Here is a 16,043-nt window from a genome sequence, read left to right as displayed (position 1 = left end):
GAATAATTTCTACCGCCTAATACTGGGTGTTGAGTTGCTGGCTGTACGGTCTCCTTCATTTCTGTAGCAGAAATACTCATGGCCAGATTTTTATATTACAATTACCTTCAAGTTAATTAATATATTTAAAACACGAGGCTGATATTTGTTACATCGATTTTGAGAAAACGGCTGAACCAATTGACATCATAAATCATTTTGATGACACCTCTTGGCCTGTAGATTTGCAGAGTGCCTTTAAAAGCATAAGCATTTCTTGCTGTAATTTTTAAATTATTAAAAAAGTATATCATTCTGATTTCTGAGTTTCATTGACAACTGACCACTATCAAAGGGTAGAGAAGGGTCCACCTATTCAATGGTATTCATGGTACCCTTTGATAGTCATTCTGATTTGCAAAAACGCTCGCCAGTACTTCAAGGCCATGTGGACTGTGGTAGCACTGAGGCATACGATGCGAAAGGAGAGGTGGAAGGGGGCAAGCACGCATCTGCTGCCTTCCTGGTCATCTGCTCCAGTCTGTGTTGTGTTATAGTTGCAGAGAGTTGCTTAGTCGAGAAGAAACTATTCGGCACAATGTTGCTCTCTCTCTTTGTAGCTCTCCCTATATTGGTTAGCTTGAAATGATGTCAGAGAAATGTAAAAGTCCTTTTCTCCATGTCATAATTTTAACACTGAGTTCAGTCTGGTAGTTAGAAAAGTGAGTCAATCCACAGTATCATAATTTACTGTCGTGGAAACCTGAAGGATTGTACCTTACTGCAAGCAAATTGTAATATGCCAATTTTCAAATCTGATTTGGCTGACATTGTGCTCATAGCAAACATGGAACAACTTTAAATTATATTAAGGAAATCCTCGACATGCCCCAACAAAACAACATAAATGTCAAGAATGCATTTTTCATCGATGGTCCCGTGCACACTAGAAAACATATATATTAAAAAGTGCTTTAGTTTAGGGAGAGGAAGAGCCACCATTTTGCTTCGCAGCAGATGATCAATTGCACTGTACATTCAAAATAGGCAAAGATCTATAATCCATCATGATGATTTAACTACTTCAGATAAAACATTTCCATTTTCTTTTAAGTTTCACCAATTTCCAATACGCTTGGCATTTTGTATCATGGTCAATAAAGCTCTAGAATATGCAGTTTTCAGCCATGGCATATGTTGCAATGTCAAGAGTGCGGACCTTTGACATCCTTAAAGTTGCAGTACTGCCGAAAGTAATTGTACAAAAAATGTCTCATATATAACTCCTTCACTAAATATTTACCCCATTGACTGTCATGTTGTGATGGGTTTCAGCTAGTGAATTATGAATTTTATCACAGTTATCAATTTACATTTGAAGATAAAATAGATTTTTTTCTTATAGGTTGTGCAGATTAAATTTCACTTCCTGGCTGTGTTAAAATATGAGAAATTTAAAGATTCACAAATAATTGTTCACATAGTTGAATTTCTCATACTGGAAGGTACTTCATTTGTTTTTGTTTTTGGTTTGTTTTTCTCTTACTGATGTGTGTTTTTAATTTTTGTTGTATTCCAAACTTGTAACTCATTAGTATTGTATCATAGTGTCCACATTCTGGAAAGTCAGGGAAAAAAATTTTGATCAGGGAAAGTTAGGGAAATAGACAAAATTGTGGAAAGTCAGGGAAATCTTCCCCAATGATGGATTTCAGGGGATAATTTTAGGCTCTAGTCTGTTGTAACCCAGGCTATTGTAGCATTTCTTTTTCAGGTATTTTTTCAAAAGAAGTGTGTAACAATTTTACAATTTTTGTTGTGCCCTTGTATCATTTCTTTCAACCATTTTTATGTTATTCTTTTTTATTTCAGTTCTAGGATGCTTTCTTGAAACTTATGACAATGGGTAACAAGCAGTGTACATTTAATAAACTTTGGCTAGACAGTAACGTATTTACCGAACTGAGTTGTTGGTTTTACATATTGGTAAATGATGCATTCTAAAGTGTGTTGTAAATCATTCAATCTTAGTAATATGGGTAAACAAGCAGTCACTTTTCATGCTAAAGGACCTACTTATATAAAATACATGAAAGCTAAGTCTTCCCAGCCAACAAGGTCTTTCTTTGCAAAGAATATCTCTACTTCACCTTCCCAGCCAACAATGTCTTTCTTTGCAAAGAATACCTCTACTCCATCTCCACGTGAAGATACGCAGCCAAGAGTTAGCTCTACATTCACAGCTACAAAGGAATTGGTATTGCCAGGAACAAGTCAAACGAGTTTAAAGACTTTCAGTGTGAATAAAGATGAGTCATATTGGCTGAAGCCATGTGATGAAACTTCTGCAGTATTCAAAACAATGTTCCCAGACAGTAAAATTGCTCAAAACTTTACTATGGGCAAGACTAAGGCTTCTTATGTTATAAAAAATGGATTAGCCCCATATTTTAAAGAAAGTTTGAAAAATGACTTAAACAGTGCTCTGACTATATTGTTTGTTTTGACGAATCGTTGGACATATTTGTCCAAAGAAGACAAATGGACTTGTGCGTAAGGTTTAGGGATGCAAGTCTTCAAAAGTTGTAACAAGGTATTGGAATAATGTATTTTTAAGCAGGGCAACTGTGGATCACTTGTTAGATGGATTTATACATGGGCTCTCCTTACCTTTAGGCAGTATTTTGCAAGTCTCAATGGATGGGCTGAATGTTAACCTCATTTTTATTAAGAAACTTGAAAATCATTTTCAAGTGCTAAACCCGAGACCTAATCTTTAATTTTTTCAGATCTCTGCTCAATCTTTTTCAAAGATAGCCCTGCTTGACATGCTAAATATACAGACATAACAACAAGCACCACATTCCCTTACAAGTTCACTGCAATAAGATGGTTGGAAAATGGATGCTGTGTTGATCAGTTATGATCACATTGACAAATATGTGAAAGAGTACACTGAAAAAAAAAAAAAACAACAAAAACCTTCAATACCTAAGAGAAGCCATGAAGATTCCACTACTTATGGCAGAATTAAATGCTTTCAGAAGTATTTTACCAGATGTTGAACCTTTCCTCAGAAGATTTAGATTTGTCCTCAAATTTGAAAACTGTTTTGAATTTAGACCTAGACTGATTGGAATTCATTATATTCACCTGTATTAGAAACACAAGTTAATTGCTTTTGATCTCAAGAGTGCTTTAAATCCACATAAAATAGTATTAGATTGCTGTGGTAAAATAATTTTATTTTCATACAGTATTTGAATTACGGTACTCTATTAATAATTTAGTTGTACTTTGTTCCTTGGAAATTATAAGATAAAGGTATATGTTAGGCCTACATGTTACCTTTAAACAACTTGTTTATATATATGAAATGCCCATCAATGTAATTGTTTTTCCTTAAATAATTGAAAAAACAGGAAGTGGAGAGAGAATTAGGCCAGCTATGTGAATGATGGAATTTTCTTTTTTGTTCCTTGTTAAACATGCTGTTCGGCCAATTAACTTGTCGTTCAGTTTTCGTGAGTCAGGAAAATTTTTCTTAGTAGGTCAGGGAAAGTCATGGAAACTTAAGAGAATATTTCTGTGGACACTATGTGTATACTTCAAGCTATATGCTGATGATATCTGGTACTTGTTTCTTTAGTATAGACTTCTTTTACTCTTTATTCTTTATCCAGGTCAGATCTAGATGGAAACTACTTTTGGTTGTTTGAATAAGAGGCTTCGTAAACAGTACTGTTAGCCTCTTCAATGCTGAACTCCGATTATTAATTACCTGTTTACTTTCAGAATTCTGAAGATGAAGATGCCATTGGAGATGATCCTGTTGAAGATGATCTTGACTTAAATTCAACTGGGGATAAGAAGTAGGAGTCAAGTATTTTATTCAAGTATTTCATTCTTAACTGACTACAGCTTATACTCAAATGCAGGTGATATAATATTGTTGCAAATAAAACTCCCATCTGTTTCATTACTCTACTTTATTTCAGGATCACCCTCTAAATGCGTACGTGCGCACACAGTTCTAATTAACCATGAATGGCCATACTTACTAATTACAAGTCTATTCACAAGTCCCTCTTACTTGCAGTGCAGCAGGCGGTCCAGCCAGTTGCTATTCCTGCGGACGCTTAATCTTTACTTTAACTTTCCCCAAGTCCAGTCTCCTCATACAGCAGCTAGACAGCTGGATCTGAACACAGGGCTACGGGCCACTGGACACACATTGCCTGTTCGTTGTTTCGATTCCAGTAATTCGCACAGTCACATGTAGTGAACAACTAAATAGCTTAACAGTATTCACTAGCAGCGATCCTCAGTCCACAGAAATACACAAACACACAGTACTCTCAGGTAGTACACAGTCTTATATTCCGTCGTCTCCAGCCCACCTACTCACTGGAATCTCCGACACCACAACAACAGCTTCTGGTTCAGACCTCTGTGGGATACTAGCTACAGCCAACACTTCTGTCGCCCTCAGCCCAGCCACCGAACCCTAACACAGTGAGTCTCTCACTGACTTCACCACGGAGTCCAACACTGACCCCGAGTCCATCACTGACTGACTGTCCGCAGTTAGCCTCCCTTTTTTTAAAGCTCAGATGATTTCAGCCAGAATTTTCGTGAGGTGACTAGAAGAAGAACATTCCCATTGAATCTCCAAGAAACCCACAGGTAAGCCAGCTGATGAGATGAGATGAGATGAGCGCATACCGTGGAGGCCATTGCGTGGTCCACTTGAACCCACCGGCAGTGCCAATGCACTATGAGAGACTTTGTCTCATTACCTAAAATTGATGCCTGCCTGGCTATCAGATGATGTAGATGTTGATTCCCATAGGGAATGGTATGCACTAGACATGCGTCTTGGTGGGTGTGCCATTTACCAACTGATGAGCCCAACTTAGCACACTGGGGCGAAACGCTGGCAACTAGCAATGAGTTAGCTGGAAAATTTATTATGTCCAATAAGGGACCATTTATATTGGCATTATAAATTTACTCATTCAGGACAAATATTTCAGGTTCCCCATGGGAATCAATATCCATATCATCCATCCCACAAGCCGGCTGGGAGATCCCAGCTCTTCGGAGTCACCAGCACCTTCCTGGAAGTACCAAAAGTGGCTACCACAGGGCTGGCACATAACAGTATCTTAACTTACAGGTGTCCTGTACAGTAAATGCATCATTTCTCTATTTGAATACCACGTATAACTTGAAATTTAAATTGTTTACCATATTTATTCAATTAAAAGTCAACACCGATTGAAAATCAATCCCGGGGAAATCAAAATCGAAGTAAAAAAAAGAGAAGTTGTTAATGAAGTACACAAAGTATAAGCTATTCGTTTTCTGCCATTTAATTGTTTAGTTGGTCACCTGCCATCAGATGATTCAGGTTCATCATCAATTATTTCAAAGCTTCAGTTAGTAGAATTGTTTGTAGAATTTCTGCAGTGATAACATCCATGAAGAGATCATTTAGTACACTAAAACCTCATTAAGACGTTTCTACAGGGGACAAGGAAAAAGAACTTGCTTAGTGAGAAAACGTACTACTGAATATATGAATAAAAGCTATCCAGCAGGGATATGGAAATGTTAGATATAATTTCTTCTGACACCAGGGCATTTTATGTCGTGTGTCCGTGGATATAATGAAAACTGTATCTACCATTTCTAAAGATGAGAGGAAAGTATTAAAAGGTGTGAAAAACATGAGAGAATAAATATGAAAAACCTTTTCTGCTGGGGTTTATAAAATAACAAGTGCACTGAAAGGTATGAAAATCACCAGGAAACAAATATGAAAACATGTGCATGCGAGCCAATAAAAAAAAATTTATATTATTGCAGATCGCATTCTTTCTGAAACATATGTTAGTAAAAACCTTTTAATTCGGAGCAGTAAATTGGAGATTATATTCGATCATGTGCAACTGCGGGGAATGATTTTGGCCACCGTTTTGAATCCAACAAAACTTCAGCCAACTCGAGTGATCAAGTCGAAACTCGAAGGTACGAGGTGCAACATTTGCGCCACCTGTGCGCGCTTAAAGTTGCAGACGCTAGTCCACCTTTTGGCAGATTTTAATTTTGTCTTCATTAGTAAAGAATTTCATGTCTTTGTATGTATCCATAACTAGGCTATCACGCGACAAATATTCATTACTCTTCACTGCACCACCTAACACAAAATAAATTTCTAAGTTTTGAATTGTTGCAAAACACAAGCACAAACAGGCTCACTTGTTATTCAGCAATCTCGTTACTAACCAGCAAGCAGAACTGAACATTTCTGAGGGTAATGGCTTGCTCTCCGAAGTTGCGGCTTATCTTATGAAGTTCAGGAAGTCACGGCCTTTTCCCGGTACAACGCAATTGTGGCAGTGGATATTACACGAGTTGGTCGAGTTGGAAATCACGTTCCTTTCACAAGGGATGACAAATAACATTTTCCGCGTTAGGAAGAAGCAGTATTAGCAAAAATTGGTGACACGATAAGTGATGTATTTTATATGGATTTAATATGATGAGAATTGGGACATTGAATTTATGACATGTTACAGGGGAGAACATGTTAATGAGGAGTGCACTAAGAAAGCTTCACTGTATTTCCTTCTGTAGAAGAATGTCCACATCTTCTACAAAATATGCTGTTTTGCTGGTGTTTTAGGTGTAATGGATAGATAGTATGCTTGCAAGAATCAGTCTGTCACTGGTGATCTGCATTTAAAGCTGATGCCCATATGGTGGACTCCCTGTTAGTTGTTTACCCAGTCTTTTCTTCATTGCTATCAACAAAGTTGGAAATTTATCTTACGTCCCCCATGGTAAATTATTCCAATCCCTCATTTATCTTCCTCTAAACAAATATTTTTACAATTTATCCTCTTGAATTCCAACTTTATTTTCATATTATGATCTTTCCTAATTTAAAAAAAACTCCACTCCATCTTATTCATCTCCTTATCTCATTCCAAGCCATTTCTCCAATGAAATGAAATGGCGTATGGCTTTTAGTGCCGGGAGTGTCCAAGGACAAGTTCGGCTCGCCAGATGCAGATCTTTTGATTTGACACCCGTAGGTGACCTGCGCGTCGTGATGAGGATGAAATGATGATGAAGACGACACATACACCCAGCCCCCGGACGAGCGGAATTAACCAATTATGGTTAAAATTCCCGACCCTGCCGGGAATCGAACCCGGGACTCCTGTGGCCAAAGGCCAGCACGCTAACCATTTAGCCAGGGAGCCATTTCTCCAATCACAGCATGGAACACTCCACTTATAATACCAATATAAATGGTACGTTATTGGACATTATAAATTTTCCAGCTAACTCATTCCTGGTTGCCAGCGCTTCGCCCCTGTGTGCCAGGTTGGGCTTGTCAGTTCGTACCTAGCACACCTACCAAGACTCCACTTAGACGAGCTATATGTAATCACCCAGAGCAAAGCGTGTTGCTTTCCAATCATCGGGAGGCAGTAGAGCTGAAACATGTTGCAGTTGGAAGGGATACGTTTTTCTATTAATGCTCAAGTGATTAATGATCCTGCTGGACAGTTTCTGTAAACAACAATATAATATTTAATAACTCCCGTATCCGAGCATGGTTTGAAGTGGGGACAAGTCACAAAGGGATGCGTGGGAAGGATGATAGAGGTCTGTAAAAATAGTTTCCCGTTCTTAGCTGGGAATTTTGATTCAAATATTGAGGCACCCTGTTTTTGCCGATTATGATATGTTTTACAGCTGTACTCTTAGTCAGACAAAATTACATCGGATTGTACTCAAAAACTGGTTGTTTCTCCCACTGGTTTCTAGATTCACACTGTTTATAAATCTTGCAAAAATTAACACCATGTTAGCTAACATTTCTGAGGAAAAGTTTGAAGAAATGCAAGAATCTTAAGAGTGACTGAATGGGTGGCTAATATTTCTAGAAAATAGAACTCAGAGAATTAAGAGTAGGCGAAGCTTTATCTGACCCCGTAATAATTAAGGGAGAATTCCTCAAATCAGTATTATTGGACATTTATGTTTTCTTTGAGTAAAGAAATGGAATCAGAGATAAGGATTTTTGCAGATGTTTTTCTGCATAGAGTAATAAATAAGTTACAAGATTGTAAGCAACTGCAAAATGACCTCGATAATGTTAGAGATGGACAGTAGGCAATAGTATGATGATAAACGGGGTTAAAAGTCAGGTTGTGAGTTTCACAACTAGGAAAAGTCCTCTCAGTTTTAATTACTGCGTTGATGGGGTGGAAGTTCCTTATGAGGATCAGTGTAAGTACCTAGATGTTAATATAAGGAAAGATCTTCATTGGGGTAATCTCATAAATGGGATTGGGAATAAAGGGTACAGAGGGTATTTAGGGGTTGTAATAAGGATGTAAAGGAGACGGCATACAAGTCTCTGGTAAGACCCCAAATAGAGTATGGTTCCATTGTATGGGACCCTCACCAGGATTACTTGATTCAAGAACTGGAAAAAATTCGAAGAAAAGCAGCTCAATTTGTTCTGGGTGATTTCTGACAAAAGAGTAGCGTTACAAAAATGTTGCACTATCGGCAGCCCTGAAAATGGTTTTCCGTGGTTTCCCATTTTCACACCAGGCAAATGCTGGGGCTGTGCCTTAATTAAGGCCACGGCCGCTTCCTTCCAACTCCTAGGCCTTTCCTGTCCCATCGTCGCCATAAGACCTATCTGTGTCGGTGCGACGTAAAGCCCCTAGCAAAAAAAAAAAAAAATGTTGCAAAGTTTGGGCTGAGAAACTTCGGAGAAAGGAGGCGAGCTGCTCAACTAAGTGGTATGTCAAGAATATTACAGGAATATTTATTGAACCACCTATTCAATACATTCCACAATTTATGTGGTTAGATTTTTGCATAGTACTACAGAGTTCTACGGTACATGTTTCGCCTTTTGTTTAATGCGTATCATCAACCTAACTCAATCTTAAAACAAATAGTTGTGGAGCCTATCTATTCTTAGAATGTGATATTAGACTATTGGCTTTTAGTGATGTAACACTGTGGTGTCTTAAAACTAGCAATACATGACATCTACGAACATAGACAGACACTGCATTTGTTTAAAAGTATTGATAAATAACAATCTTAAATTATCACTTAGTCAGTCATAAAAACATACGTGTCTGAAACTAAAATGGATATTCTTAATTTTATAGACTATTAAGGAAATAGGCCTTACAACAGAAGACACCAAAAATAAGATAAAATTGAATACAAAACTCAAGAATACAAACCTCCGCTTTACCCTTACACAAAACAAACCAACAACACGCACATTTTCAACTGAGGAAAGGCACGAAGATCGGAGCGTCTGAAGAAGTACTGGGAGGACCGCAAAGCCCGAACAATCCCTTCAAAGAGACCTGAACGACGGACTGACTAAAGTGATCCTATGTGGTCATAAAAGAAGAAGAAGAAGAAGACTATTAAACTTGTGTGGCCTTCAGTTCTTGAAGTTCAAAATATCTGAGGGAACATTCGACCCGCAAGCAAACCAAGGCCCTACACCGCTGGCTGCGCAGTAGCGTGCGACTGGGGAAGAGCTGTCCGTGCACGTATCGCCATGTTGTGGGCACTCCGCAGGTCGCCGAGGAGACCGTAGTATGGAATTCATGCATTAACTTCAATTACGCACAAATGAAAACACCTGTCGACAGGTTATTTTTATTCCTGCGATACAGGATAACACAATAGAGAAATTTCCCATTTCTCTATTGTGAATCTTGATTCAATACAGAACCTGAAGAATGAAATTCTTAATGTTAAACAGGATAACACGGTAAGAAAAGATGTTCATTAGATACATCCAAAATAAAATGTTAAAAAGGTGCCGCTTTAGAAAGCAGAAGCAGAAGATCCGTATGGAAATGTTTCATTCCAAGCATCAGGGAAACTTAGTTATTCTCAGGTCGTAATTCATTAATAATAAATGACACAGCCTACACCGACTAACGTGAATACACGCAATAAATATACAAGAATTAAGATGGTAATAACACGGAAATGATACTTATGCTTACAAACTGAACACATTTGCATTGTTATTGAACAAATCTGCACAAATCATTTGGATTGCTAGCCTATAAGTAACAGATGTAATAAAACAACATTTAGAAAACTGGATAAGAAGACTTCAAAAATACACTACTAATGATAGTAAATATATACCTACGTAGATAAACACACGTCTTAAATTTAGAGAACACTCTTCAAAAACAGAAAACATTGTATACGAGAACATTAAATTAATAATCTTCAAGAAAGAATACATAGCTCACATTAGGACTACTGTAATGATCATGTTTGTAACTGATTTGTTTGCATATTCGGAATAGACACATGCAATTAAATCCTACACTCAGCAGTTAAGTTTTCATGAAAATACAAAGACCTTTTCAAATCACAGCAGTTTACAACTTCAGTATGATTTACAGATCATGAGGAGAAAAACAATCTTTTACCTGTGACTTAGGAGACTGGAGAACATTAGTAATCCATCAATTCTTTCAATATTTACAGTTTTTACAAACAGTTGTATCAAAAGCAAGAATCTGTAATATTGGCAAAAAGAAAACCTGTGAAATAGAATGTTTTCTATGAAAGTTACATGGCAGATCTTTTCTTTCTTATGAGTAATCACAGCAGGTATTATTTAGTCCTATGAACAAATTGTTGAAAAGGTACATGACTACAGAAATCTGTAAAAAATAAAGCTATGCCCAGCGTTCACCACAAGTAACTTTTACTAATTTCTATCTGAATGACATTTTTCTTTTTTATTATTTCCAGGATGTGAAATAGTATATCAGGATGAGTATACCTTCAATTATGAAATCTACTGAGATATACTGAGATTTTTATGTTTTGTGGGGTGATGCTTGCTTGATGATGCTTGTTGTTTAAAGGAGCCTAACATCGAGGTCATGGGCCCAGTTTTGTGGGGCTTCCTGCACTAAAATAATTGTGCTCAGATGAAATGCACTGTGTAACAGTACTGACTGAACTGCTACATGGACTGGGATCTATGGTGTTATTCTGTTCATTTGTCTCTCCAAAATCTAACTTCCTTTTAAAAATCCTACAGGGAGCCTTTTCAGTCTGAAAAAAATAAAAATATTTAGACTTATTGGGTCTACCATAAGAAAAACCTTATCATTGATTAAAAAAATTTAAAAAATGAATTCAAAATTTAATCCAACTTACTTGAACTACAAGTACCTTTTGTAGATGATCTGGAAAGTCAAACAGTGTTGGCACTGCATCATCTTTCAGAATTTTGTTCCCTTCAGATTGCCAAAAACTTACTTCTGTGAAGTGAACTGAACCTAGTCTATGCGAACAAGTTGGAACAAACTTGTCTCTTTTAACAGCAACAAGCCACTTCGACAGAAGTTCAGATTTATTCAATGGAAATCTGTAAGCAATATGTCTAAAAATAATAGCCATGTATTCGAAATTAAAGAAATGTATATATTTCTATCTCCTGCTTTTGTTCTCAACCATTCCTGGTACAATGTCAGAACATTCTCCCATTGATTTATCACAATATATTCTTCTTCTTCATAAATAGAACCTCATGTGATATATTTCAGAACAGAGTGGTGGAGCCAGCAGTCATTCACATTTCACTACATTATTTTACATTTTGAAAATATTTTTCCTGAAAAAACTCATTACACTAGTGCTACTCTACCTCATAATTCTAAGTGTATCTAACAATGAAAAGAATGCCTAGCTTAGTGTAAATTTCTCTGAATTAAATATAATTTTACCAGTTGGTTAAATTTAAGAGAGGAAAAATATATCATTTAGGTTGCAAAATTCCTTCTCATACTATTCTCATCTTAAATACCAATATTAGCCCTACTGATTTTATAAATTCGAACTGAAAGGAGATTTTCTGAGCACAAATTAAAAATGAAAATGTGTTCTCACTATTTTTATTACAGGAACATTATGAGTCACATAAGAAAGAAGACAAAGGAGCTTGAATATTAAGCATATATGAATATAACATTTAAATAGGTAGTTTGATTAGTGTTTCCTAGTGCAAAGTAGGAGTCAGCCTAGTCAAACTTCTCTGGAACAGCATACTTAACAATTCTTTTATTATAAAGGAGATGTGAAAACATGGATAATGATATCAATAAATCATTTTTCTGATAGTTGTTAACAATCTGAAGCCATAATTTGACTAAAAATAGATGGGATTTTCAAGCTTTATCAATCATATTTTTCGGATTCTAGGCCCGTGTTTATCGAAATTTTAATACGGGTTACACAGTCTGTAAGAACAAAATGTGCACTTTTTCAGAATGGCTGTTTAGTTCTTAAGAACTGTCCGTAGTTAAATGAAAAACGCCAAGAAGAAGCCTAAACATTGAGAATGCCACGTCCATACATCCCTGAATCCACCACTCTGTAGCCCATTCTCGATTATGGTAATTTTATAACATTTCAATTTCTACTCGCTTGCTAAAAGAAATACCAGATACTTTTTGATACTGATTTGTGCAATTGAAAGCTGCACAAGAGGTCACTATCGTGAATATTTCTCCACTCCGCACTTACGGCTTCACTTAGGCCTACTCTCCTTTAATATCCCCAATCAATGTAAGCTTGCACTTATCACTAAAGATAGTTCCCAATACTACAGATTATCACTTTATCACATAACACAACCACATATCTGCTAATCTATAGGAATCACCATGAAAAACACACAAGAAACTGTAAATATCACCACGTGTTAACCATGCATTCAAAACTGAAGTGCCCGCAACATGGCGATGTGCAAAGATATTCAATTTTCTGCATAGCGCCAGCACGCTCTGTGAGTCTAGATAAGTAATATTGTAAAGTGAAAGACCAATGTCTGTTGTATTTACACATCATTATAAAAGAGGAGTAGCTGTGCTGTGAAGTCTTACCACTAATGTTGTCAACAAGTTGTAAACTAAATGGAGCTTTAGTTGACAAAAGTGAGAGTTATGTGGTCGGATATTATTTTGGAACTGCTGCTAAATTTTAAAGGTGATCACCTGGACCATAAAGATGAACTTGAGAATACAATGTCCTTGAAGAGTTATGCAATCACGAGAGAGATTGTGAGTTATCTGCAACGAAATATGAACAGGGCTTTGTAGTTTATGTGATAAATAAGAATCTCTCGTAATACCTATGCTTAAAATGCGTCTTGCTCAATAGCGTACAAGTCAGGTGCGTCTTATTGTTTCAGCAGTGCTAGTATGTCTGAAACTTCTATTTCTGGTGTTATATCAATGTGGAAGAAGCGGTTGGGAACGTGGAGGGGGTAAGGGGTAGGTGGGTCTGTGTGCGTCAGTGCTTTTGTTAGAGAGGAGTTACTTGAAGTAGCTAGGGCGGGCCTACTGCTTGGTGAGGTGGAGGGAGTGTTCGAACTTATAGATTTAAATATCAGAGGGATTTTATTATTATGACCTGAACTGACAGCTTCCAATAAATTTGGCGTCATTTCATGTAAGAGACTTCTGACCTCAGTATCATCATTGAGATTCTGATTCTTATTATAGGTCTGGTCCAAAAAAATGTACAAGCTTTCTAATTCATTTAATAGTTTTCCTTTACCTATATTTCTGATAATTGTAAGATTTTTTTTCTATAGATGTAAAACAGTGTCCTTCTTCCCTTATATGCGTGCTCAAAGCTGATTATTTGTTATGTTTTTCAGCATTATAATGCTCCAAATACCTCGTTTAGAATCTCCGTCCAGTTTGTCCGACATAAGAATATCTGCACTGTGTGCAAGTTAGCCTGTACACACCAGAGGCTGAATATCGGTTATTGTTATAATTGATCTTATTATGATTAAAAAATATATTTTGAGTTGTCTTCACTGTTCTGAAAGCTATAATAACATTATGTTTTTTTGGAGGTGTTCACGATCTGATGAATGGCTGGGCTATTGTAGGTGAATGTGGCAAAATTAGTTTTATTAGGTTTGTCTGGTAAGAGATTTGTGGACAACTTATTTTTTATTTTATTAATTAACCGATTAACCATCTCGACTTTATATCCATTGATTCTGGCAAGGTTCCTTATATAGTTCAGTTCAGTTTCTAAGTTAATACAAGAAAGTGGGATTTTCAAAGCTCCATAGATTAAACTGTAGAAAGATGTCTGCTTTTGGGAACTGGGGTGTAAAGAGGAACTCCCTATGGTTATCGGGGATTGTGTGGGTTTTCTATAGACTTGAAATTCGAATATATTATTAACCTCTCAAGCCGGGAGCACGTGAATGTCGCGCGCACGGTAGTCGTATCTATCGGCAAATGCACATGATAGCCATGTATTCGAAATTAAAGAAATGTATATATTTCATGACATTCACACTGAGCGCATTACTTGTTCCAAAACAGTCTAGCTCTGCCATCTCGTGACATTTCTGAGGGCGCTATTTGTTGAGATATTGTCATGGATGATATTGACAGTTTCTTTGGTCGGTATATTTGAATACATATTTTCGACATCAAAGGAGCACATTACTTGGTTCGGTTGTAGACTGAACTTACTTAAAATGTTACAAAAATTAATTGATTTCTTTAGAGGTTGTTTTTTGTTAAAGACATAGTGTTTTTTTAAACCATGGACGTATTTTGAAAGTTTGTAGGTCGGGCTGTTACGACAATGGATAATCGGACGTATTGGGATGTCTTTTTTGTGGACCTTAGGTAAGGCTCTTGCCACTGGGATGCTGGGATTCATATTAATAAGTCTTTGTTGGTCATGTTCTGTGAAAACACATGCTGAATTCTTAACTATTGTTTTTAAATTTTGTTGTACTCTTACTTTTGGATCTTTGTTAATTGCTGTGTAGCTCTTATCACTGAAAAAATCCTCTGTTTTTTTATATACGCGTCCTTGTCTAGAAAAACTGTTGACCCTCCTTCATCGGCTTTTGTAACCAAAATATTATTGTCTTCTATTTTTGTTCTCGTGTTCTGTATTAGTGTTTGTTGATTGGGATCAATATTTATGTTGAGTTCCTCAGCTAACCTAGGTAATTTCTTTTCTATTTCAATTCTAATGTCACTTTGTGCTTCATATGGGAGTTTAGAAATATTTGCTTCTACCTCGGCCACAGTAGTGATAATGTCTATTTCTTTTTGTTTTCTAGGCCAATTATATTTTGGACCTTTATTAAGGATCTCCATCTTCTCTGAAAACCGTGCATTTGTTAAATTCACTACCGTAGGAGTGTTAGTATCTGTTGGAATTGCTTTTTTTTTTTCAACATTTTGTTTAAAAGACTGTGTTTGGGACTCTAATAGTTGTGTTAGTTTCTTGTCTAATGTCGCTTGTTTCCTATCTAGTAAGCACATGAATTTGTAATCTACGTGTTGTTGGAATGAGTTCCATTCTAATGGGGTGAAAGCTTGAGCTACTATTAAATGAGTCCTATGCTGTTGCAAATTTAATTGGGTTTTCTTTTTATATAGAGTTTTAATTTCGTTTCTTAGCCATATTCATTCACTTTGATTTGAACTCTGTTCAGCCTAAAATTACTTAAGTTTTTCCTTTGTGTCGGTCTCAGAAATTTTGGGATCAATTTCAGTTTCAGACGTTGTTTCAGAAATTTACATATTTTGACTTTAAGATTGAGAAATTTAATTTTAAATTGTTATTTATCAATACTTTTAAACAAATTCAGTGTCTGCCTATGTTTTTAGATGTTATGTATTGCTAGTTTTAAGACACCACAGTGTTACAACACTAATAGTCTAATATCACATTGTGAGAATAGATAGGCTCCACAACTAATTATTTAAGATTGAGTTAGGCTGATGATACCTGTTAAACAAAGGGCGAAACATGTACCATAGAACTCTGTAGTAGGTACTATGTGAAAATCTAACCACATAAATTGTGGAATGTATTGAATAGGTGGTTCAATAAATAATTCTGTAATATTCTTGATATAAAGTCACGTTCAGTACGGAACAATTATGAGAATAATAACTTGTAAT

The 16,043-nt window shown here is 36.4% G+C and overlaps 1 protein-coding gene across 3 annotated transcripts in view; it reads left to right on the top strand.

Annotated features, from left to right (window-relative positions):
• LOC136875783 (uncharacterized) overlaps nucleotides 1-16,043 on the top strand; it is a 100,254-nt gene that overhangs the window by 48,112 nt on the left and 36,099 nt on the right. For all 3 annotated transcript variants that reach the window (XM_067149381.2, XM_067149380.2, XM_067149379.2), the window contains one exon: nucleotides 3,775-3,851. In XM_067149381.2, coding sequence (XP_067005482.2) covers nucleotides 3,775-3,851 — 77 coding nt within the window. The remainder of the gene's footprint in view (nucleotides 1-3,774; nucleotides 3,852-16,043) is intronic.

Source organism: Anabrus simplex, chromosome 6 (assembly GCF_040414725.1).
Source record: "Anabrus simplex isolate iqAnaSimp1 chromosome 6, ASM4041472v1, whole genome shotgun sequence".
NCBI classification, from domain to species: Eukaryota; Metazoa; Arthropoda; class Insecta; order Orthoptera; family Tettigoniidae; genus Anabrus; species Anabrus simplex.
Note: the sequence above shows the minus strand (reverse complement) of the source record. Positions and strands in the feature narration are given on the sequence as shown.